Source organism: Oncorhynchus masou, chromosome 30 (assembly GCF_036934945.1).
Source record: "Oncorhynchus masou masou isolate Uvic2021 chromosome 30, UVic_Omas_1.1, whole genome shotgun sequence".
NCBI classification, from domain to species: Eukaryota; Metazoa; Chordata; class Actinopteri; order Salmoniformes; family Salmonidae; genus Oncorhynchus; species Oncorhynchus masou.
The window spans coordinates 15,432,283-15,458,911 of record NC_088241.1 but is presented as its reverse complement, the minus strand read 5'-3'; the positions used below and the strand labels follow the sequence as shown (position 1 = coordinate 15,458,911).

The 26,629-nt window shown below is 41.9% G+C and overlaps 1 protein-coding gene across 1 annotated transcript; it reads right to left on the bottom strand.

Moving 5' to 3' along the window:
• Positions 1-5,079: 5,079 nt before the first annotated feature.
• Positions 5,080-26,224, bottom strand: LOC135523089 (Golgi-associated kinase 1A-like). Its single transcript, XM_064949817.1, has 5 exons — positions 25,796-26,224; positions 12,948-14,417; positions 6,908-7,030; positions 6,079-6,182; positions 5,080-5,671 (listed from the first exon to the last, which is right to left on the bottom strand). The coding sequence occupies exons 1-5, from the start codon at positions 25,796-25,798 to the stop codon at positions 5,467-5,469; spliced, it is 1,905 nt and encodes a 634-aa protein (XP_064805889.1). The 5' UTR covers positions 25,799-26,224; the 3' UTR covers positions 5,080-5,466.
• Between the last annotated feature and the right edge of the window lie 405 nt (positions 26,225-26,629).

Genomic DNA, 26,629 nt, shown 5'->3' with positions numbered 1-26,629 from the left:
AAAATGTTTACTGGGTGTTAAATACAGCCCGTGAACAAATTTAAAATGTTTAAATTGATGGTTCAGCATATGGGATGCGAAGGTCATATATTCTGTTCCAGTTAAAGGTTAAGATTGTTAAGATTCAATTAGATCTGTGGACCACACTGTTTTAATGACTAGCTCAGAATATGAGCTTTCCAAAAGTTGTCTATATTTTATAAATAGTCTTTTTGGGAGATTATTTATTTATAAATCCCATCATTGGCTGTTTCGGTAGTTGGGTTTCCCAAGAGACACCATAGGCCAGCATAGCTGACTGAAATGATAAATATTATAGAAAAAGAAGTTGCTTGGTAATGTATATGTATCTCTCACATTTTGGAATGTTCTCAAACCACTACATCGATAAGGGTACGGTTTCCACATAGTTCTCCTACGTCTTCCCTGTTTGTAAATGTATACATTTTATAGTTCTCCTACGTCTTCCCTGTTTGTAAATGTATACATTTTATAGTTCTCCTACGTCTTCCCTGTTTGTAAATGTATACATTTTATAGTTCTCCTACGTCTTCCCTGTTTGTAAATGTATACATTTTATAGTTCTCCTTCCCTGTTTGTAAATGTATACATTTTATAGTTCTTCCTTCCCTGTTTGTAAATGTATACATTTTATAGTTCTCCTACATCTTCCCTGTTTGTAAATGTATACATTTTATAGTTCTCCTACATCTTCCCTGTTTGTAAATGTATACATTTTATAGTTCTCCTACGTCTTCCCTGTTTGTAAATGTATACATTTTACAGTTCTCCTACATCTTCCCTGTTTGTAAATGTATACATTTTATAGTTCTCCTACGTCTTCCCTGTTTGTAAATGTATACATTTTATAGTTCTCTTCCCTGTTTGTAAATGTATACATTTTATAGTTCTCCTACGTCTTCCCTGTTTGTAAATGTATACATTTTATAGTTCTCCTACGTCTTCCCTGTTTGTAAATGTATACATTTTATAGTTCTCCTACGTCTTCCCTGTTTGTAAATGTATACATTTTATAGTTCTCCTACGTCTTCCCTGTTTGTAAATGTATACATTTTATAGTTCTCCTACGTCTTCCCTGTTTGTAAATGTATACATTTTATAGTTCTCCTACGTCTTCCCTGTTTGTAAATGTATACATTTTATAGTTCTCCTACGTCTTCCCTGTTTGTAAATGTATACATTTTACAGTTCTCCTATGTCTTCCCTGTTTGTAAATGTATACATTTTACAGTTCTCCTACATCTTCCCTGTTTGTAAATGTATACATTTTACAGTTCTCCTACATCTTCCCTGTTTGTAAATGTATACATTTTACAGTTCTCCTACATCTTCCCTGTTTGTAAATGTATACATTTTACAGTTCTCCTACATCTTCCCTGTTTGTAAATGTATACATTTTACAGTTCTCCTACATCTTCCCTGTTTGTAAATGTATACATTTTATAGTTCTCCTACGTCTTCCCTGTTTGTAAATGTATACATTTTACAGTTCTCCTACATCTTCCCTGTTTGTAAATGTATACATTTTATAGTTCTCCTACTTCCCTGTCTTCCCTGTTTGTAAATGTATACATTTTATAGTTCTCCTACGTCTTCCCTGTTTGTAAATGTATACATTTTATAGTTCTCCTACGTCTTCCCTGTTTGTAAATGTATACATTTTATAGTTCTCCTACGTCTTCCCTGTTTGTAAATGTATACATTTTATAGTTCTCCTACGTCTTCCCTGTTTGTAAATGTATACATTTTATAGTTCTCCTACGTCTTCCCTGTTTGTAAATGTATACATTTTACAGTTCTCCTACATCTTCCCTGTTTGTAAATGTATACATTTTACAGTTCTCCTTAATCTTCCCTGTTTGTAATTGTATACATCTTACAGTTCTCCTACATCTTCCCTGTTTGTAAATGTATACATTTTATAGTTCTCCTACGTCTTCCCTGTTTGTAAATGTATACATTTTACAGTTCTCCTACATCTTCCCTGTTTGTAAATGTATACATTTTACAGTTCTCCTACGTCTTCCCTGTTTGTAAATGTATACATTTTATAGTTCTCCTACGTCTTCCCTGTTTGTAAATGTATACATTTTATAGTTCTCCTACTTCTTCCCTGTTTGTAAATGTATACATTTTATAGTTCTCCTACGTCTTCCCTGTTTGTAAATGTATACATTTTATAGTTCTCCTACGTCTTCCCTGTTTGTAAATGTATACATTTTATAGTTCTCCTACGTCTTCCCTGTTTGTAAATGTATACATTTTACAGTTCTCCTACGTCTTCCCTGTTTGTAAATGTATACATTTTATCCGGGATAGGTTACCTTGTCATATATCTTTAAAAGCCACACTATGAATTTTATCCCAATAGCCAAATGAAGGAGCTGTGGGAGGCATTGAACTATATGAATTCAGTCGTGCCAATATATTCATTTTAACAGTAGCTCTTCTGCTGGTTAAAGCAACTGGGATATTATTACATCTACTGAGGTCACATTGAATTGATTTGAGGATTCTGTTAAAGTTTCTGGTAATGGTTTAATGTAAAGAAGGAAATATATATAATATTTTAAATAGGAAATGATTGTGATTCCATAAGTAGAGAGGGAGTCCTCCATCAGGGCCTTGAGAGACAGTTGGGCTGATTTGGTTAGATTAATTTGAATTGGATCAGTCTTGTTTGCTGCTTCTAGTGACTCTGAACGAAGCAGAACAGATAGCGCCTGTTATAACTACAGCTGAGGGATTGGCATATATTATTTGAACAATTGGATCCAATTCCCAAATGTTCCAAAATAGACCATAGATATTACAATTCTATTCAATCAAATGCTTTTTCTGTATCAAGAGATAATACAGCCCAAATAGCTGTTGTTTCTGATTAAGCATCTAAGATATGTAATAGTCGACAGAGGTCGACAGAGATAAATAGTCGACAGAGATAAACACTTTTTAACAAACCCACTTTAGTCCGTGTGGATCAATTTGGGTAAATAAGTCTCGAGACGAGACAATAACATTTTTGAAAACAGTTTAATATCTGTGTTCATCAAAGATAGGGGGCGATAATGAGAACATTGGTGGCATCCTATCCTTTTTTTAAAATAAAAGCTACATTTGTGCTGTGTTCACATCTCTCCTAAATGAACTCTTGTGAACACCTGTATTAATAATTTCGAGCAATAGTGGACCTAATTGATTCCAAAATGTTAAATAGACCTCAGGAGGAATATTGTCCCCTCCAGGTGATTTTCCTTTATCATGCTATCCATTGCCCTTTTGAGTTCATTGAGAGAAATGTGGGCTCCCAAATGGCTTCCCCTGTTAAGAGAAGAAGAGTTCTTAATTATTTTAGAAAGGCTCTATTCAATCAGATCCGCTTTAAGCGACATCCACATAGCGGTTGTTTTTGATGGTGTCGGAGGTGGAACTGCATTGGAGTTGCCACATCCACAAGTGGCTCGTGGAATTATACCTAAAGCAAACATTCTCATTTTCTGCACAAAGAAATCCCATGCAGCCTTGTTTACAAGTTCAAACACTTGTAAAAAAAAAAAAAAAAAAAAAACTGAAATGTAATCTACACCTCGATTAGGATGATAGAAATCTTCCTTATTTAGCTGAATGATTTTTCAATTTGAACATAATTATTTTTATATAGCCTAGTGCTTCATGACAAAGATTGCAAGAGCAGCTGCTCATTGATTTATGCAGGTGTCTGCTATCACCGGTTAAGGCTTGATCTGATTGAATCTAGTCCTTAGTCTGGTTTGGTGTAGATTTACAATCAGAAGTGTACAGTTATTTATAGAAGCAGGAGAATCTTTGATTGATTAATTTGGGTTTTGATAGGTATTCCTCTTTCAGATTCAATATTTGCTATATCAGTTAATTGATCATTACTGCGTAGTTTGTTGGTCAGTAAACAACTAGAACAATTACCATGGAAGTAATGGTTGAGTCTTACTCGATGGATGGCTATTCTGCTCTCTGTCTTATCAATAAATAAAATGCTGTCTTAACTTTGGAAAGAGTAATACCTACCTGGTCTGAAAAGAGTGTTTGTTTAGAACGCTCTAACACAGCAACATTTCCAATTCTGATATCTTCATTCAACCCAGATGCAAATTCAGTTGCATTATTTTTAATAAAATATCTATTGATCATTATACATTTATTTAGTTCAATTAGGATTGTGTAGTAATTTTGTAATAATTATTGTGTTTCTTTAAGGAGATTCTGAAATTTAAAGTATGAGCTTGGTCAGGCAAGCTCATATGTCGAATTTCTAGTTTCTTGATTGAAGAAAATAGAGGTACCTTCAGAAAATATTCACACCCCTTGACTTTTTCCACATTCTGTTTGTGTTACAGCCTGAATTTAAAATCGATTAAATTGAGATTGTGTCACTGGCCTACACACAATACCCCATAATGTCAAAGTGGAATAATGTTTTTGGATTTTTTTAAATTAATTAAAAATGAAAAAATGAAATGTCTTGAGTCAATAAGTAGGCTAAATATAACAACATAAATGCAAGCCTAAACAGACAAATATCCTCATTATTATTAGCAATATAGTCTAAATAACCTTAAACATAGAAAAACATGTTAAATAAGTGAATTGTGTCGAAGTCTATGGGACTGGCCATCTATCCTAAACAGTTTAGCCCATAGGAATGCAATGTACTGTAGCCCCACAAGGAAGCAACCCCAGTCTGTAGGTCACTTCAATATATTGTCCATTGTTCATTAATTGGCGTGGAGTCATCATTGTCTAAATGACCTGGAACATATTAAATAAGTCCAATGTTCAGCAATAATAATAATATTAATAATAATAATAGTGTTCCTTAACCCAATTGAGTTTGTTTCCTCATCGTTGCCTTAGGAGCACAGTCTTATAAAAGCTTTGGTATTTTCTTATCGACAAGACTCCTGGATCCAGTTCAGAAGCTATTCATTGATCTAAAATCTTTCATTTTAAGATTACAGCTGAATGCTTATCTCATAAAACAGACATTACATCAATCGTTAAATCTGCTATTTTTTATTAGGAAATACAAAACTCGAAGAAGACGGTGCGAAGAAGACGGTGCAATTTCAATAACATAATTTGCTTGCCTTGAGGGATGTTGACGAGATGTATGGATACAACTTGGATGGGAACCACAACCAGCATGGAACAGGCATACTGTATCTGCGGCCCAAAGAGCACCCTCTTCCCTATATAGTGCACTACCTTTGACCAGGGCCCGTAGGTTGTTATAGACAATGAAGGGCTGTGGTCATATGTAGTGCACTATATAGGGAATAGGGTGCCATTTGAGACACATCCTGCGTCTTTAGGCTGCCCGGGACCTTGAGGCGGCTTCTACGTCTGTCACAGGCACCCCCTGCCTGGATGAAATTAATGTACTGCTGTGTGCTTTCTGGGCCATTGGATTCACAGATCCCTGTTCAGTCTCAGTCTCTTGTCGTGGATGTGCTGCAGCAGAATCCTCCCTCTCTGCTCAACAGTGTGGATGAGAGGTTTCAGGCCACGTGCCCCCCCTCGGCTCTCCCAGAATTGCTTGTCCATATACAGAGAGCTCAGGAGCATGCTCTCCAAGCAGCCAGACTGGAGAACTGATACGGCTCTCTCTGGAAACCTGACAGGAAAATACAGTAAGACTGTCAAATCCAGACAAATACCAGACAAAGGATATCAAACCCAATTGACTGAGCATATTGTGATGATGTGGCCTATTTTAGTTTCATCTACCAACAGTTATACTTCATCTCTGAAGAATTCAGAAAGAAATAACAACAATGCATAGCTAGAGTTATGAAGATCCACCCACTCGCTTCACTGGATTTAGGAAACACACATTAAGTCTGTGTGATGTGGGGTTGATGTAGGGTTCAACTGAGCTTCTGTACACTAAGGTGCTTCCTAAATGGCACCCAATTCCCTATATAGTGCAATACTTTTGGCAGGAGTTCTGGCAGACTAAGCCTATTTCCATGATTCTGTCTGTCTTTGAATAGAGATTGGATTATAGATGTGTGTACTCACTCATCGATGCCCTCTACTAAGCGGAAGTTGAGGTTGTCATGGGGATGATTTGGCCTGCCTGCATTGTCTATAAACACCAGTCTGGTAGGCTCTACCCTCCTCACCTGTGGAAAAAAAACATAGACAGACACAGTATAGTTTAGCATAAAGTATCATCAACACTAACTGTATCTCTTTGATAAGATATTAATATAGTAATTATGAAATGAGATGAACGCTCGGGGGACTAACTTTAAACTAGATATTACTCACTATATATCAAACTATAAATAAGTGACCAAAGTTTATTGGTCACATAAACAGTTTGGCAGATATTATACTGCACATCAAGAAGATTGACTTAGAATGATATGCACATCACAAGATACACTATATTACAGTGAGCTAGGTCAAGAATCCAGTATATAGATACAAAGTCAACTCCTAATCCCTTCTACACAGCTGAAATAATAAAGCGTAATGCGCTTAATAGAATTATATTTGTCTTTGTCAAGAGCAAGTACCAAGTATTAGCAATGAGTTCAGCAGGTTCAGTGGAAAGAGGGAGTTATTTTTCCACAGAGCAGTTGTAAAAGAATAGTGATCATCTTTGTCCAACATCGGAATTCTCTTTGTTAAGAATAAAAGGTCTGGACAGTAGTAATAATATGAATAAATGTAGAGGTCTGTTTACATTGTCCAATTAGATTATTTAGACAAGTATCCTCATAAACTTCCTTCAGGCTATTATTTTACATTATGTCCAAGTAAGTAAGTAAGCCTTGTCTGAGCCAGAATGGCCCATACATTATGTCATGTGATGTTTTCATGGGTGTGATATGATAGTTACCAGGATGTGAACCAGCACTAGATCCTTTGAGTTCCTGCACTTGGTATGTAGCAGGTTCTCCACACATGGTTCTGCTGGGTCAGGCTGGAAACCACAGCAGTACCGGTCCAGACGATCATTCACCTGCACAGGGGGATGGAAGAACATGGATTAGTTGGGATTGATCATCAACAATGACTTTTCCATAGAATTTCAGTGGGGCAAAAAACTATTTAGTCAGCCACCAATTGTGCAAGTTCTCCCACTTAAAAAGATGAGAGAGGCCTGTAATTTTCATCATAGGTACACTTCAATTATGACAGACAAAATGAGAAAATAAATCCAGAAAATCACATTGTAGGATTTTTAATTAATTTATTTGCAAATTATGGTGGAAAATACGTATTTGGTCAATAACAAAAGTTTATAAATACTTTGTTATATACCCTTTGTTTGCAATGACAGAGGTCAAATGTTTTCTGTAAGTCTTCACACACTGTTGCTGGTATTTAGGCCCATTCCTCCATGCAGATCTCCTCTAGAGCAGTGATGTTTTAGGGCTGTTGCTGGGCAACACAGACTTTCAACTCCCTCCAAAGATTTTCTATGGGGTTGAGATTTGGAGACTGGCTTGGCCACTCCAGGACCTTGAAATGCTTCTTACGAAGCCACTCCTTTGTTGCCCGGGCGGTGTGTTTGGGATCATTGTCATGCTGATTGGGGGTTCCCAATTGTTTTTGTTTTTACAATTCCTGATTGTATACCGATCTAAAACAACACATAAATCTGTGATTCTTTAGGCTAGAAACAAGCGGTACAACACTCAAGGAAGATACAGCTCTGATGCACATGGAATTATATTTGATTGGTCTCTATGACATTCAGAAGCTGAGCTACAGCCTTCTAAAGTTGAAGAGTGAAATAAATTGCGTTGTTTTAGACTTTGCTTGGGAAGCAATCTTATACAATCTGACTCTGTGACTGTCAATTGATCAATTCACTTTCTGCAAAATAGAATGTGAATAATTTAATTGAGTGTTCATATAAATTATCATAATAAAACATATTTCATAACGGTTTAGACTTCATTTTCTTTATAAATTATTATGATTATTATCATTAAAAAACCTAGAATTGCAGGAAATTAGCTTCAAAACAACACCATTTTCCTAGGTCCCGCAAATGAAACAAATTCAAGCTGGTGGTGTATTTTCCATATGCTATCTCAATAAACAGTAATAAAGAAAGCGACGGGGTGCATGACATGTTTTACATGTGAAAAAGGGGGCCTGGTAAGAAAAGGCCTGGTAAACTCCTGATTTATAGGATCTCTTCGGTCCTTTTTTATAAAGAACTTCAGACTTCTGAACAGCATTTCCAAGAGGAAAATAAAGGGTGACTACAAGAAGCAAGTAGAAAATAGAAAATATTACTTTCTGAAACTCTTACCGCTTGTTTGCTATACAGTCATTGAACATTTTGTTGACAGAAATCCAAATGCAGCCAAGTAAGGCCTAAGTGTTGGTAGAGATAGTGACAGTTACAGCTTAAGCCTTTGGCATGAGAGCAGGAGCAAGATGGAGGTGAGAGGAGGAGTGAGAGGGAGGTAAGATGAGGAGTGGAATGGTAAGAGGAGGAGTGTGGGGTGGTGAGAGGAGGAGTGAGAGGGAGGTAAGAGGAGGAGTGGAATGGTAAGAGGAAGAGTGGGGGGTTGGTGAGAGGAGGAGTGGGGTGGTGGTGAGAGGAGGAGTGGGGTGGTGGTGAGAGGAGGAGTGGGGGGGTGGTGAGAGGAGGAGTGGGGGGGTGGTGAGAGGAGGAGTGGAATGGTAAGAGGAGGAGTGGGGGGTTGGTGAGAGGAGGAGTGGAATGGTGAAAGCAGGAGCGAGAGGGAGGTGAGAGGAGGAGTGGGGTGGTGGTGAGAGGAGGAGTGGGGGGGGGGTGGTGAGAGGAGGAGTGGGGGGTGGTGGAGGAGGAGTTGGGGGTGGTGAGAGGAGGAGGGGGGTGGTGAGGGAGTGGGGGGTGGTGAGGAGGAGTGGGGCGGTGGTGAGGAGGGGGGGCGGTGGTGAGAGGAGGAGTGGGGGGCGGTGGTGAGAGGAGGAGTGGGGCGGTGGTGAGAGGAGGAGTGGGGGGGGTGAGGAGGAGGAGTGGGGCGGTGGTGAGAGGAGGAGGAGGGGGGGGGGGGGGTGGTGAGAGGAGGAGTGGGGGGGTGGAGGAGGAGTGGGGGGGTGGTGAGAGGGGGGGTGAGAGGAGGAGTGGGGGTGGTGAGAGGAGGAGTGGGGGGTGGTGAGAGGAGGAGTGGGGGGGTGGTGAAAGGAGGAGGAGTGGGGGGTGGTGAGAGGAGGAGTGGGGTGGTGGTGAGAGGAGGAGTGGGGTGGTGGTGAGAGGAGGAGTGGGGGGGGTGGTGAGAGGAGGAGTGGGGGGGGTGGTGAGAGGAGGAGTGGGGGGGGGGTGGTGAGAGGAGGAGTGGGGAGGTGGTGAGGAGGTAGTTACTTGTGTGAGACAGACCCCTGCGGGAACTTTGACTACAGTAAAGAGGTGGATCAGTCATTATAGGTCAATCACCTGCAGTGAGGGCAAACCAGAGCAAGCTCGCGAAAGCAGTAAAACTGCTTCTTTTGCCACCTCATTTATTGCATTAAGTCCAATTCCATGAACAAGAATGCTATAGTAAAGCCAAACATTTAAGTGTACTTTAAATGTATATCTATTCCAACTTCAGGCTGACTTCTCTCCACTTCACCAACTTCAATAATCACTGTTTAAAGAAGGAAGCTATTTTTTCAAAGTTAACACCCATTATTTGTTCATGCATGTATGTATTCACAGCAGTTGTTTTTTTGTTGTTGCATATTCACACAAAAAAATCCCTAAATATAATGACGCAACATCAATACCTGTGGTACCATTCTCTTCCTCATTATACCGTAGAATAAACCAACTATCAGGGGAGGAAGGGATGAATGTCGTCATTGTTGTTAAACTGAGAAGTGAAGACATTGCCACACTCCTCTGAGTGTTACCAAGGTGAGATATGCCCCCAGGGCTGTCTGGGCCTCTCTGTGGTAAAACTCACACCACGCCATTTCGCTTCACTTCTTTAGCGCCTTCAGGAGTTCTCACATCCCTACTACATTTCACCCTTACACTAGAATACACTCATTCGTGTAGGGACAGAGTACAAGAGTCTCCTGGATACGGCTCCAGTGTTGACATACAGTATTACACCATCACCAAGTCTCTGGGAAACAGGACATGCTATTAAGGTCTATAACACACACAATAACATCACAAGTAAAACAACAAGCCTATTCACAACTAATTCATAGCAATACATCAGTAGCCTTCTTCGCCTACAATGGCAATTCAAAGCATCCAAGGCAATGACCAACAACGAGGACACTTGGCGCAAGGTCCTCTGTCTCCTCTGTCCTCACCCAGGCGAAGTGTGTGTGTGACTGTGTGTCCTTCACACTGTTCCCCTTGCTAATTGGTGTTAGGTTCCACATCAGAGCCATTAGATGTGTTAAATGAGCAGATAGGAACAAGTGTTACAGGGTCCCAGTCAGCAATTCCACTGAATCAATACAATCAATACAATGCTATTAACAGTTGGCCATGTTACAAGTATTGACTTCTGCAAAGAGACTACTCATGTATTATTCATACAGTGGCTCGCCGCATCCCCATCCCAAATGGCACTCTATCCCCTATATAATGCATTACTTTTGACCAGAGCCGGTCAAATCTAGTGCACTATTTAGGAAATAGGGTTCCATTTTGTATTCAGCCACTATTCTCTCCCCCAACAGTTCGGTTACCCATTCCATTCCATCTCACAGAGAAAAGGCAGTCTTTAATTATCTTAATCAGATTTTTCTACAGCTGAGTTGGTTCAGTGGCTGGCTGTTTTATTGAATAGTTTTCTATTTTTAATAGAATGGGTAGCATGGATAAAACGCTGTAATAGCCTCCAAAGTGAGAGAATATAGATTGAACACAATTAAATAATGCAATTTGTGACTCATCTCTTTTAGAGACATTTTATAATTGTTTTTGTTTGCTCGGCCTCTTTTCCTTCTCATTGTGAGACATTATTTTCTGAAACAATATGTATTCTGCCCTCAATCTGTATTGGCTATGTAACGATGACTTTTCACCCTGCAGTAACAAAGTAATGGATAGAAAAAGTAAGCACCATGACGTTTTTTCTAAATACTTTGTTTATCATCCCCATAATTTTTCTGCCAGTCATAGACCACCCTTTTCAAAGAGCACCTAATACTAAGTCTCCATGGCCTTGGAGTTTTCACCCATCAGAGCGCACCAGCACACCCTTTATTTCTTCTGGGGGGGGGGGGTTCTAAACAAAGAAATGGACTTCCTTTTGGCTGTAGAGACAGAAAGCGAGAGGAGCAGCTGCTATCACTTTCCTCTCAGTCCTTCCTAATGTGGACTTAGGCATCCGTGATTGCCGAGCATCACCATGGCAACCCTGACTTTGACTTCACACCGCCAGCGGCCAGACATTGGGTCTTTAGAGGCCTGATGAAGACTGAGACTGGTGTGTGTGTTTGTGTGTATCAAATATTGTACATTGTACTCTGTCTATACCATACGTACCTACTCTCTCTTACTTGCAATATACATCATTGGGTTGTTGGCTTCATTGCCACCTCTCGTTCCCTAACGGGAGCTTAGATATTCCCCATGCAGAGTTAGACTGACATACTACTCCATTTAGAGTGGGACTGTGGCAGAGCTGGCCTTATCAATCGCGTATTAATTACATCCTCTCAGGATGTCTCAGCTTTAACACACACACACACACACACACACACACACACACACACACACACACACAAAATGATCCTCCATCTGGCTCTTACAAGGACCATGAGCCATCATTTCTTACACAATAAAGATCTCCAACTTCATTATAAATGACTGGCAGATCATAAACGAGTTTGAAGGTAAATTAGAGACAAACATTGTGTTGATTTTTTATTGAACTGCGCTGATACATCAATCTACTGTAGTAGGGAGAATGATAATGTTCATTCATCTAGTAGGGAGAATGATAATGTTCATTCATCTAGAAGGGAGAATGATAATGTTCATTCATCTAGAAGGGAGAATGATAATGTTCATTCATCTAGTAGGGAGAATGATAATGTTCATTCATCTAGAAGGGAGAATGATAATGTTCATTCATCTATGAAAAAATGACATAATGGCTATCTGATAATCAATTACATTTATCGCTCCAGACAGAGAAAGTCACACTCTTTTCATTGGCCGGCATCTTTTAATCTAAGGCAGTTTAGTGAGTAGAGTTCTTCAGATGATAAGACCTTGGCAATACAATCCAGTGCTCAAATAGGCTCATTATCAAGGACTGCCAGCCTACTATTAGACGAGGGTGGTGGATTTCATCCAGTGAGAATGTTCTTTAATATAAATGCAAAACAAGATCTGCATCCCAAATGGCAAACTATTTCCTTTGTAGTGCACTACTTTTGACCAGGGCCCATAGCACCATGAGTTTTCCCAGTCTGCTTGACCTCATGAGTCCTTATCAACTGGGCCCTCCATAGTGACGTTAAGTGAATCACTAGCTAACTGTCAGTTTATACAGCGTACTGGAATAACAACTTTACAGAACTTACATCTCTAGGTGAGGTGAGATTTCAATCAGAACTCTAGTCTATGCATTATTTCAATAGGTTGTCTTCACATGGTGTGATTGAAAGGATATAGAACGCTATCAGTTTGGATGTGTACGTTTGAGTGGCACATCAGGATAAAAATGAGTTAAGGTTATGGCTAAGGTTAGGGATACGGTTAGGGATACGGTTAGGAACTAAGATCGGGTTAGAATGCCTGGCATTAGGAGCCATATAAAATCTAACAGTCACATATTCACTACCTATCAGTTTTTATCTCTTTACTCTAGCCAATGTATCTCTTAAAAGTTCAAATCAATGCTGTCAGAAGTTCAATCAAAGGGTTTAACAAGTGTGATTGGAGGATACAGCATTATCAGTTGTTCTATACAGTGTACCTGTAGGAGGAAGTCAAAGAGTGCCAGGCGCCCCCACTCCGCATGGTGAACCCCCACACAGGGGGTCTCGTTGAGGGCCACACCGCTGCCACACCTGGCCCTCAGCAGGCTCTGGTACTGGGGCCAGGTGAGAGGGAACGAGTTCTGGTCATTGTCATCATCAGCCAGGTGCTGGATGCCTGGGTCCCACCACACCATGGGTCTGGCTGCCCCCCTGGTGTATTTATAAGGCAGGATGTCACTGTGGAAGTCCCTGAGCACTGTGGGCAGACTCCTGTTCAAGCCGAGGACACGGTCTAAATGGAAAGCGAAGACTTCGAACCAGTCGTCTGGACGTTTGATCAGGGCACACAGACCCTGTTGGCAGTGCCCACTGTGGTCAGCCAATGGAGCCCCAAGAGAAGGTGGATGATGAGGGGCACCCAGCCCTACATGGAGGACCTGTCCGTGGGCTGGGACCCTGGCCTTACTGACAACCTCACTGCCCGAGAGGAACTCCATCTTGTGAATGTCGTCCTTGCTGAGCCATGGCACAGAGTCAGTGTCCTCAGTCCTTATTCTCCGTGTGTCAGTGTCTGGGAACTCCCTCTCTCCAGCTGATATCTTACACCAGTGGGCCTCCCCCTCACTCCCTTTCTCTGGTTCTGCTGCTGTTTCTGCTGTGGGCCGGGTCTCTTTACGCCCAGACGAAGGCTGTCTGTCACGTTTCCTGAGTTGTCTGGGGACCTCTTTCACAGCCTGCTGCTTGGTTAAGTTCTTCCTCCCTGCCTGCCCGGTGTGCCCCTGGTCCTGTCTCTGTTCATCTGGAGTACATTTGTGCTCAGAGTCAGACAGGCCGAGGTCTGCAGTAGAAGGGAGGCTCTGGCTACGAGCTACAGTTTGGGGCACGGCTGGGTGGACGTTCTCATGTCTGGGAAAAGGTGGTGGTTGGGTGGAGAGCTCTGAACCGCTGCAGTTGGTTAGATGGCTTCCATCACGCCTTATTAGCACAGCATTGACTGTCAATGGCGGGGTATCATGTTGTTTGTCTCTACTAGAACTTGGCGGCATCTCTTTCTTCTCTTTCCTTTTGGAGGCGATGCCCTTAGTTTTACGATTCTTCTTGTAGTTGCTGTGAGTTCTCTCATCTGTCATGCTAGCTGCTCTCCTATCCAGTTTGGGCTGGTCCTTCACCAGGTGATGCTTGGAGGACTCTTTGACTTTGTCACTCTGCTTCCAACCTCCACTGTGACCGTTGAGGGGTAGAGGAAGCTGGTGGTGGTGAGGGGCCAATGTGGCCCTTTCCCTGGGTCTTGCCCTCGCTCTATACCCCCCGGATCCAGCAGAGCTCAGGCCTCGTGAGGGCAGCCTGCGTGTCTCAGAGGGGGGGAAGGGGAGGGTGTTGATCACCACCACAGACAGGGTAAAGAGGAGGAGGAAGGCCCACACTGCCCACCTCTTGCAGCAGAACTTGTACCACATTCTTAAGGCCTGCATGCATGGGAAACAGGAAACAAAGAGAAAGTTAGTAGTTGGGAGCAAACCACCAAAAAGCCATGATTATAATGGAGCAGAGCTATAAATAAAATATATTTACTCTCTAAATTGTATGGTCGCTGGTCGGCCACTTGAACTGAACAGCTCAGATTACAGTATGTGTTTACAGAAGAGGAAACTTAAATCTCTCAGAGGTTGAGAAATGCAAATATCAGTACACAGACTGAAGGACGAGGGTAAACAAAACAAATAAACAAACTGTGTTTCAAAAAAATATATAGATTTGGTAAGTTATTCTGTTAAAACATGAAGGTGAGAGAGAAAGAGATTGAGAGTTGATCCACATGTATCTCGTTTACACTCAGACAAGTGTAAATAAAGCCTTTTTCAGCCATTAGCTGGGCTTTCCTCTGCTTATACTGTAGGACAGTTACATTTACTGAGCTGAGACACATACTATGGCACACACATAGATATTGTAGCATTCCCTTCTGCACGCCAGACCATCCAGAATGTGCTGACAGATACTGCGTGCCAAATGGTATATAGTGGACTCCTTTTGACCAAGGCCCATAGGGAACAGGGTGCCATTTGGGACACAGACGGATTCTGGATGGCTTACTTCTACTACAGCCTCTGTGATGATGAATTACTTTTCTGTGGCATAGGCCTAAATACAAACCGGTCCCATTCCATAAAGTCTCCATCACATATAGAGTATGTCTGCCATAGAGATGAATCATTTCAGATGGATCTCTATGGAATATGCTCTCAATGTTATTCAAACCTATGGTAAATCCAGAGACAGTTATTTATCTGAATCATAAATCAATGAAAAGTATTAGGCTATGGTATAGAGCTATAGAGGCTATGCTATAGAGCTATAGAAGCTATGGTATAGAGCTATAGAGGCTATGGTATAGAGCTATAGAAGCTATGGTATAGAGCTATAGAGGCTATGGTACAGAGCTATAGAGGCTATGGTATAGTGCTATAGGGGTTATGGTATAGAGCTATAGAGGCTATGGTATAGAGCTATAGAGGCTATGGTACAAAGCTATATAGGCTATGGTATAGCGCTATAGAGTCTATGGTATAGTGCTATAGGGGTTATGGTATAGAGCTATAGAGGCTATGGTATAGAGCTATAGAGGCTATGGTACAGAGCTATAGAGGCTATGGTATTGAGCTATAGAGTCTATGGTATTGAGCTATAGAGGCTATGGTACAGAGCTATAGAGGCTATGGTATAGTGCTATAGGGGTTATGGTATAGAGCTATAGAGTCTATGGTGTAGAGCTATAGAGCCATGACTACATGGAACTCTCTTCCACCTCAGTTAACCCAAGCAATAAAATCAGAAATAAAATCACCCAAAAAAACAATACCTCATGGCACAATGCTGACTTTGAACACACACACACACACACAACAACACATTATTCTCAGTAATATAATATAGTATTGTAAATTTGTAATGTAATTATGGAGCAAAGTAAATTTATATGATGTTTTGAATGATGTAATGTTTCATTTCTGTTCGGACCACAGGAAGAGTATCTGCTGCCTTGGCAACAGCTAATGGGGATCCTAATAAAATAATAAAGACTAAATATTATGGTTCCATTCGATCTTCACATACAGTTGAAGTCAGAAGTTTACATACACTTAGGTTGGAGTCATTAAAACTCGTTTTTCAAAAACTCCACAAATTTCAAGAGTCAATTTGGGTCAATTGGAGGTATACCTGTGGATGTATTTCAGGGCCTACCTTCAAACTGAGTGCCTCTTTGCTTGACATCATGGGAAAATGAAAAGAAATCAGCCAAGACCTCAGAAAAAAAATTATAGACCTCCAGAAGTCTGGTTCATCCTTGAGAGCAATTTCCAAACACCCAAAGGTACCACGTTCATCTGTACAAACAATAGTACGCAAGTATAAACACCATGGGACCACGCAGCCGTCATACTGCTCAGGAAGGAGACACGTTCTGTCTCCTAGAGATGAACATACTTTGGTGTGAAAAGTGCAAATCAATCCCAGAACAACAGCAAAGGACCTTGTGAAGATGCTGGAGGAAACAAGTACAAAAGTATCTATATCCACAGTAAAACGAGTCCTATACTGACATAACCTGAAAGGCCGCTCAGCAAGGAAGAAGCCACACCTCCAAAACCGCCATTAAAAAATCCAGACTATGGTTTGCAACTGTACATGGGGACAAAAATCACACTTTTTGGAGAAATGTCCTCTGGTCTGATGAAACAAAAATAGAACTGTTTGGCCATAATGACCATCGTTATGTTTGGAAGAAAAGGGGCAGGCTTGCAAGCCAAAGAACACCGTCCCAACAGTGAAGCACGGAGGTCGCTGCATGTGCTTTGCTGCATGAGGGACTGGTGCACTTCACAAAATAGATGGCATCATAAGGAGGATAATTATGTGGATATATTGAAGCAACATCTCAAGACATCAGTCAGGAAGTTAAAGCTTGGTCACAAATGGGTCTTCCAAATGTACAATGACCCAAAGCATACTTCCAAATTTGTGGCAAAATGGCTAAAGGACAACAAAGTCAAGGTATAGGAGTGGCCATCACAAAGCCCTGACCTCAATCCCATGGAAAATTTGCTACCAAATACTAATTGAGTGTATGTAAACTTCTGACCCACTGGGAATGTGATGAAAGAAATAAAAGCTGAATAAATTATTATCTCTACTATTATTCTGACATTTCACATTCTTAAAATAAAGTGGTGATCCTAACTGACCTAAGACAGGGAATTCTTACTTGGATTAAATGTCAGGAATTATTAAAAACGGAGTATAAATGTATTTGGCTAAGGTGTACGTAAACTTCCAACTTCAACTGAACATACAGTATTATTATGATTATAACTTAGCTTCTTCCATGTTTTTGTTTCTAATCTTTTATATTTTGTTTGAGTTACATTTAGATGAATATTTGAATATTCTCCTCTTTAACCAAGCCGCTCTCTGAGTGACAGCCAGAAACTGCCATCAAGGATCAGCTTTACTAGCCCACAATGCAACTCCACTGTTTATATAACCAATAGTAGGGGAAAGCAGTCATCTCTCAGAAAGACAACCTACATCAGCTGTCCCTCTGCCTGCCTCTCTCCTCCCTCTCTCCTCTCTTTCTCTCTGAGGGAATTCAACCTAAGGAATGTTTCAAACCCATGAGATCTTTTCCCAGTCGGTGGCTGACGACAGTTTTACAGCTTTCCCAGAACCCACCTGTGAATGGATTTCCTTATGCTCTTCTGAAAGAATGTCATGCCAGTAGTTCTGACTGAGTCAGGGGTCCTGATGGGCTTTTAGATGTCTGTGGAGATCCCTGTCTGAATAAGATCTACTACTTACCCAGCTGATTCATAGGACGCAAAAAAATCAACACCTAACCCCCAGGCATATGTGTAGATCTGAGATAGTATATAGTATACCACCAGAATATGGTGGTAGCTCCATCTTGCCCTCTGATAGGCCAGGTGAAATTCCCGCCATATTGCATAGGGTGTATCTCTATGGATGAATTTGCATAAGATATGTATTGCACCTATACTGTACTGTAAATTGTAATAGGCTCCTGAGCAGCAGAGATATTCTTTGGCGGTGGGTGGATAAAGCTGAAGTTTCACTATGCCACGGTCCAACACCCTCACTCGTGACGCACTGCACCAGCCTCCACCTGGCAAAGCCAGGAGACTCACTCACACTCACTGATGAAACCTGCTCTCCAAGAACACATTATACATATGTTCCAACATCCTGGAATTGTGTGGAAGTGACACAGCTGCACCCTGTCTTGAGCCTTTCCAAACCCTCCACAAAAGTAGTGCACAACATAGGGAATAGGGTGTCATTTGAGACAGACACAGGGTCTATTTTCTTGTGGGTTTTGTGCAGGTGAAGCTCAAAAGGCACCGTATTCCCTATTTAGTGCACTACAGCCCTGGTCAAAAGTATCACACTATCTAAGGAATAGGTTGCCATTCGGGATGTAAGCCAAGTGTCGGATCAGTTTGTTTTCCCAGTGGTTTGACCAACTGGCTCTAATTAGTGGTCAGGCATGTAGCACCTTGTGTGACTGTGTGTCTGTGTGACTGTGTGACTGTGTCAACATGAAGACATCTTGTTGATTTTTTGTGGCTTTAGCACTTCTCTATAGCAGACAAGCACATCAAGGGGGTATGATACACAGGTCAACACCAAACCACAGCACAGAAAAACAAGACAAATGCCTTGGTGTCACGTTTGATAGGAATTTTAATAATCACAAAAACAAAATAGTTTGAATTTGACACAAAGTTATTGTTGTATTGCATGGCTTCAGTTGAATGGTTTTCAACTCACATGCTATATGATCTGTTACATGGCCACACAACACATCTTAGCACCTATGTAACACAAAGAACACTAGAAGAATACAGGAAGTATACAGTAGCTTAAATTTATTGAGTGGAGTCATCCTCGTCAATTACCTTTCTTGCAGTGATCTTTAACAATATTTGTTCAGCATTTGTCTGTGTTCCATGTCAGTCTAATGCCAGCTATGACAACCGCGAGGCTGGACACCTAATAGGCTGTAGCCTCCCACTCATTTCAGCAGGCCAGGTGTCCTTCTACCTTCTGGTCCATTCTTTTTACACCTCTTCTCCTTTAGTAGACGGAACGCTCGAGGACAGGTTTGCAGGAATGCTGAGACGTGCAACAAATGCTTTACAGGATTGAAAAGAAGATTAGGAGAAAATCTGTGTCATTATTTTCTGTGTTTAGCGGAGAGGGGGAGGAGAAAGAGGAGAGGAAGGGTGGAAGAGAGAAAGGTGGAGGTAGGGATAGAGAGTGGGAGGGGAGAGAGAGGAGAGGAAGGGTGGAAGAGAGAAAGGTGGAGGTAGGGATAGAGAGTGGGAGGTAGGGATAGGAGTGGGAGGGAGAGAGAGGAGAGGAAGGGTGGAGAGAGAGGAGAGGAAGGGTGGAAGAGAGAAAGGTGGAGGTAGGGATAGAGAGTGGGAGGGGAGAGAGAGGAGAGGAAGGGTGGAAGAGAGAAAGGTGGAGGTAGGGATAGAGAGTGGGAGGGGAGAGAGAGGAGAGGGAAGGGTGGAAGAGAGAAAGGTGGAGGTAGGGATAGAGAGTGGGAGGGGAGAGAGAGGAGAGGAAGGGTGGAAGAGAGAAAGGTGGAGAGTAGGGATGGAGAGGGATAGAGAGTGGGAGGGGAGAGAGAGGAGAGGAAGGGTGGAAGAGAGAAAGGTGGGAGGGAGAGAGAGAGAGAGAGAGGGATAGAAGGGTGGGGGAAGAGAGAGGTAGGGAAGGTGGAAGAAAGGTAGGGATAGAGGATAGAGAGAGGAGGAGAGAGAGGGAGAGGAGAGGAGGGTGGAAGAGAGAAAGGTGGAGGTAGGGATAGAGAGTGGGAGGGGAGAGAGAGGAGAGGAAGGGTGGAAGAGAGAAAGGTGGAGGTAGGGATAGAGAGTGGGAGGGGAGAGAGAGGAGAGGAAGGGTGGAAGAGAGAAAGGTGGAGGTAGGGATAGAGAGTGGGAGGGGAGAGAGAGGAGAGGAAGGGTGGAAGAGAGAAAGGTGGAGGTAGGGATAGAGAGTGGGAGGGGAGAGAGAGAAAAAGGGAGAAAGGTGGAGGTAGGGATAGAGAGGGGAGGGGAGAGAGAGGAGAGGAAGGGTGAATACTGGGATAGAGAGAATAGCACTAATATTACACAGAGAATAGCATCTGAAAAGAGCTGAATACCGACGAAGCACTAATATTACACAGAGAATAGCATCTGAAAAGAGCTCCCGAAGTAGTCTTGTTCAGTGGGAGGAGAACAGACTGGCTTGGTGGTCAGGCTTTAGGGACTGTCACAGTCATACTCTGGAAAAGCACTGGGTTGCAGCTCTATTAGCATAACCACGTACATTAGCATGTGGAGGGAGGCTCTCTCTCTTTCCTGCTGATACGTTGCAGTTAATCACCCATTGAGAATGAAACTCCTGCATGGCAGAACAAAGGAGTAAATTCTCTCGCCATTCTACCATGGCAAAACAGATACACTGTGACTACACACAGAATATTACTCAGTTAAATGGGCATGTATGAATTGTATGTGTGAAATTGTGTAAAACTATATCTATTTGCATGAGTGCACATGTGTGTCTGTCTGTCTGTATGGGCACAGGAGGTTTAGGGGGTATTGACATTTTCTAACATGAAATTAATTGCTTCTATGTTCATGTAGAGTATTATTGTGTGCATGAAATAGATGTTCTAGTCAGAGGGAAAATTTCTGTCTCACATGACCATTTAGCCCAGCGCTGAAGTAACTTTTAAAGAGAAAAATAAGCGAGAACCTCCCTTTCAATAAACCGCATACAACGAAAAGGTTAACAAAGAATGCAATAAATCCACAGACTGCTTTGTAAAACCACACAGAACATCACAACAAACAATTCTGCTGTAGTGTTGACTGGTGAGGGTGAGAACAAAGTCCATCATCTGACAGTAATATGACATGATGGCATAGAAAAGGCAGCATGAGATCTCTCCACTGATATCAGACAGGGGAAGACCTTAATTGAATCAGTCACCACATCTCTGCTGCCTGAGAGATCACACTGACCGGAAGTGTAATGTAGGAAAACACAGTAAAACATTATGCAAGATGGCTATACTGAAAGGAAAGGAATAAACTGTGTGGTTAGTTGAACACAGATTCATGAGGGAGAGTGGGAGAGAGAGGAAGTGGTGTTTTGAAAGTGCACTAGAGTGGAAGTAGTAATGCACATTACGCCCTAGGCTGGATTAAGGTAGTCTTACTGGCAACACACACACACACACACACACACACACACACTTGCACACACACTCAAAAACTCTCTCTCGCTCTCTCTAGATTTATAGCAATACTGAGTTCCAAGTGACCTTGACAATACCTGATGATGCATATTTCACTGCAATGACCCCATCCCATGGGAAAAGAAACCTGCTCGTCCCATAGACTAAAATGTAAACTGATGCTCATCATTCTCCTCCCCAGTCAGCATCAGCAATATCCTCCTTTCCACTGGTCTCTTACTATACCACAGAGAGCCATTCTCATAATGGCCTAGTCATAGGTCTATATTCTGCTTTATACCCCGGGACCTGGGAGAAAGAGTGGTGAGATAGGGGCCCAAACCGAACAACAGTGTTTTTATTGTCCTCTTTAACCGAGCCTCTCTCTGAGTGACAGCCAGGCTGATACAGGTGTCCTTCTCCGCTGCACACAGAGAGACCCTCAGTGTAATGACTTGATGATGTTAATCTACAAAGGGAACTCTGCAGGTGTGTGAGAGAAAGATAGGACAGAAAGAGTGAGTGAGTGAAAGGAGAAGGGGAGATAGAGAGGGGAAGAGGAGAAGTGGGACAACCATCTGCTGCTTAGCCTGTCCTGTGAGCGCGTGTTTGTGTGTGTTTGCGTGTGTGTGTGCCTCTGTGTATGCGTGTGTGCATGCCTGTGTGTATACGTGTCTGTGTGCATGTGTTTGTGCCTGTGTGTACATGATCAGCAACACCTCTTTGTTATGGCAGAGGCGTCAGTACTCCGTAAAGGAGTGTGACAACAGCCAATCTGCTGCAGTAAATGATTCACTCAGTGTGAGACTGAAGAAGTCAGCCCAGTGCTGGTTATATCAAGTAAACACAGACACAAAAGAGACAAATAGAGACCACTACACATATTCTACACACACACACACCCTCCCGAGCAGCGAGCAGAGCAGGGCCTGCCTGGAGAGATAGGTGGGGAGAGCTCTGAATCACTGTTAAGATCCTGTTATCACAGTAGTCAAGTCACCGAAGGTTTTCTGAATGACAGAGGAAAACATTGTTAAGTGTGACAGACAAACTGTATGTGCAGTACTGTATGGATGGATGTGTGAGATACAGGAGAGTCATGATCCAAACATTCCCAAAGGCTATACTGCCACTGTGTCAAGAGGAAAATATACAAGGTAAAGCCTACAAGACAAGAGGATCAGTGTAGCCTACAGTGAGGTCAGTCAGTCAGTTACTTGTCAAGATATACCCAAAGAACAATGGCAATTTGAGCAGGACACTTTTGTGCATTTATTTGCACTAAATGTAAAATATTTCAGTTATTCAAATGATGTATGAGAGCAGCATGTCCTAGTGTGATTTTGAATTACAAATTGATATCACCCACCTGCAGTATAAACTGCTTAAGGTCAATTGACTGTCCTGTGGCAGTGTGGCAAGCTGCTGATAACATTGTATTCTATGCATGTAAATTAATACTGACAACTGACTTCCCATGGGGCACACCGTTGATGCATTTAGCCGGCTGAATACATTTGTGATTTATTACACACGCACACACTCACACAGACACACACTCACACACTCACACACTCACACAGACACACACTCACACACTCACACAGACACACACTCACACACTCACACAGACACACACTCACACAGACACACACTCACACACTCACACAGACACACACTCACACAGACACACACTCACACACTCACACAGACACACACTCACACAGACACACACTCACACACTCACACAGACACACACTCACACTCACACAGACACACACTCACACACTCACACACTCACACAGACACACACTCACACACTCACACAGACACAGAGACGTTAAGCAGGAGCCTTAATAGTAGTCAGTGAGGCGCTGCTCTTTGCAGCGCCCTTTATAGGCCCCGTGCCAGACCCTGCCTGCATGGCGATAAATAATGGGACCGACTTGAGAGCATGTTTGCCCTTTCAATTGTTGCAAGTTGAAATCATAATCTAAACCTTTCACACACAAAAAGCCTAGTCTAAACAATTTGATTTAATTGTCATGCTTCCACCAATCACGCATGTTAGTAAATTAAGGAATGATGCCTAGTGATATATGTTATAAACGCCAGGCCTTAGTTACAGCTATGAAAAACATGAATCCCCTGAGAAAGAATGTTCTAACCATATGGCTGCAGTGTGTGAGCACATTTAAGAAGGTCTGCTTTTAATCTGACACACCACGGCAAGAGAGGAACTTCAGAAGAAGGATGTTCGAAAGAAGGATTACATTTTTGGTGGAACATTGGCCCAGAATAAGCAACATTACATTCTTTCATTGTCAGAATGCAAAAACACAAGGCAAAAGCTTGATTTACCAAGCAAATTCACCACTATTTGTTGATAGAAACCTCCTGCCAGACTTCTCCTCCCCTCCCATCCTCTACTCTCCCCTCCTGCAAATGTATTTTCTATGTGGATTACTGAGATTATAAGCAATCTACAACCCCTCAGCGTTTTTCCTGGTCCCCAGTTGGACAAACCTATTTTTTTCATCAATAAATACACTTTGGAAACCTTAGTATCACACACAGTCCTGCAGCCACATCACCAGACTAATCTAACCACCAACCTTTTACCAGGAGCCATCTTTCCCCTAATGCTCTCTGGGACTGGGAGATGTAAAGACGCTCCAAACCCATCAGGCCTCATAAAACAGGAGCTTGTAGCCAGATCTCAGAGCTGTTATGACATGTTCCTTTCTTCCTAGTGAATATGCTAGCTCACGAGGTAGAATTCCTGCACAGTGCACACTGAAACCTATGAAAGTGTATATGTGTATAGGTTGCACTGATCACACACACACACACACACACACTAAAACCCAGATGAAATGTGTGTGAGTTACAAAAGTTCAGACGTCAGTGTTTGGATGGGAATTTTGCCAACTTCACGCAGTCCTACTAGAACATATGAAGAGATCCACAGGTAAGCCTACTGTAGAACCTGTTTAGGACTAATATGAAACTGTATTTGACTCCAGTCTTTTCATCACAATTCAATCATTTTAAGTACTTAACCTTATCTTTAGTCTATGGCATAAGGGAAACATAATGTTAAGTGTTAAGAGGGCGTTGTTTTGTCTCCCTGAACTGCAGTGGTGTGGAGTCCTGTCCTCCCAACAGATTTACTTGGAAGCCAATATTACATGGGTCATTCATAATGCATTGAGACAAGCACTCCATCCTGTCTGAGACAGGAACCATGGGATTATTTGGACTGCTCTGCGTCGAGACCTACTGCCTGGAATATGCTATCTGACAACGGTTGGCCTTCCCTTTAAGTGCACAAAGTTACGGTGCTGCTTTCACTTTCAAAGCAAACCCAGGAACTGAAATCCCAGCTGAGAATACAACCATGGATGGACGGCACTCACACTGCCCTGTGTCTAACCAATATCCTGTGGGGTTTGAGTTTTTTGTGTGCCTGAGCACAGCAGTGAATTCCAATGGGGCCCCTTGAATGACTTGAGGCAGACTTGAGGTTGAGGGTGTAGTCAGTGCATGCTTGTGTTTGAAGAGAAATGATGCCTCTCTCTACCTCACTTGAGCTGGCTGAGCACAGAAACATTGCATGCAGATGGAGCTGATCACTATTCAAATACAGTCTAAGGTGCCAAACACGTTTTTTGTTGTTGCCAGGAGTGAAGTAGTGCTCCTCAAAATATAAAAAGAACACAATAACTAACAGGTTGTAAAATCCATGACACAATATGCTTCATTTAAGGTCCAATAGATGAGAAGTTGGAGTTATTCTTGGATTCCACGGAGCTGTTCAAACCAGGGTCTCCTTTCTACATGTATGGAATCAATTAAGAAAATATGAGACTGCAGGGACTGGCTGGTGGAACTGGGAGACTTGATTCCTGATCACCCAGTTGAAAGAGTGTTTTGACTAAAACTTTTTCTGTAAGTGGGTTTACTATCAACTTGAATATTTGCAAGGCATGAACATATCATTTTCTATCAGATTAATATCATACATTCTCATGCTTTCTCAAGATAATCAGAATATTAACGTTTATTACTTCTATTTACTCCACTCATTCTACTGATACTTTTACCATAAGTAATGACACTTCACAAACGATCAGGAGTCAGTGCACAACAGACAGAATGGATAGTGGAAGTCAGCTCTTAATGCTGGTGTCAAAATATGAACATTAACAAATGCTCTGAGCTGACCACTTTCTTGCTTCTTTTCCTTCAGGCTAAATTGGATTACAATTCCGTATCACATGAAATAAAGGCACATAATTACTTCGTTGATTGTGTTGCCTACAGATAGAATTGATTTAGCTGTTTTAACCAAACCGTTTGGAAGTTCGCTATTCTGCAACTTTATCGAGAACAGAATAAACATAATTGCAGCAAGAGTATGCAAATTCAGCACCTTCACGTGGATGCATAGCCAAAACAAAGTTTGAAATTGTGCTATCGGGCAGCAAAAGGAGAATTCTGATTTAAGGAAACATGAACCACACTTACCATCGTTTTCCCCACCCGGGTGCATTCCACAAGGAACGTTTACAGCCTTTACTATAGTGCAAACACGTCCGGTGACGCCATGTAGATATGGTTACACAAACTGTATTGAAGACTGGACAGCATTGGTTCTGAAGATGCAGCGTGCATAAAGTCTCCAAGCCCCTCCACAATGCTTTTTCCATATACTATCACTTTTGAGCTATGTTTCATCTCCATCTACAGGCTACATTGCGGTTGTCATTTTTGTAGGGTACCTTGGCATTAATAAAGGTAATAATACATCTCGCAAATCACAATACTTAAGTAGTCTCCAGTACGTTTCAGTGGCTTCAAACTGTTGTGGTAGCCTACTTCTCCAGAAGAAATCTCAACCTACAGTTTTGCTTTAGCACAAAGTGGAGCAAAGGCATATCAAAAGCAGCCCTCACTCCCGAGGGACGTTTGGAAAGTTTATTTCACAGTAAAAGTCCTCTTTCTGGGACTAGATGGGTATTTGGTAGACTCTAGAAATGAGCAGTCGGCCTGCCCGCGCAGCGCTTGCGTGGTCTAGCTGTCCATATATTGGATACAGGCGCCTTGCAATTGCAGAGCACGTTTTTAAATGAGTCATGAAGCCTAATTTAAATAACAGACACGCACATAGCATTGATGGATGAGAGCAATAAATTATAAGAACCAGACCCATAAAAACGAATTAATGTTGCTTTGTATCTACTTTGAAGTGTGCTTGAATTGTAAAGTACTAGGCTCACTATCCATCCACTGGCATTGGAGTCACAGGGGACAGATCTAACAGATACCCCTTACCAACTAGATCTATAATCTTAACTAATA

Bases quoted from the DNA above. Each gene is read 5' to 3' on its own strand.
- LOC135523089 (XM_064949817.1), bottom strand. The intron at 6,183-6,907 runs GTAACTATCATA...TTTTTTCCACAG, and splicing joins TAGTGCTGGTTCACATCCTG to GTGAGGAGGGTAGAGCCTAC. The intron at 5,672-6,078 runs GTGAGTACACAC...TTTTCCTGTCAG, and splicing joins TTAGTAGAGGGCATCGATGA to GTTTCCAGAGAGAGCCGTAT.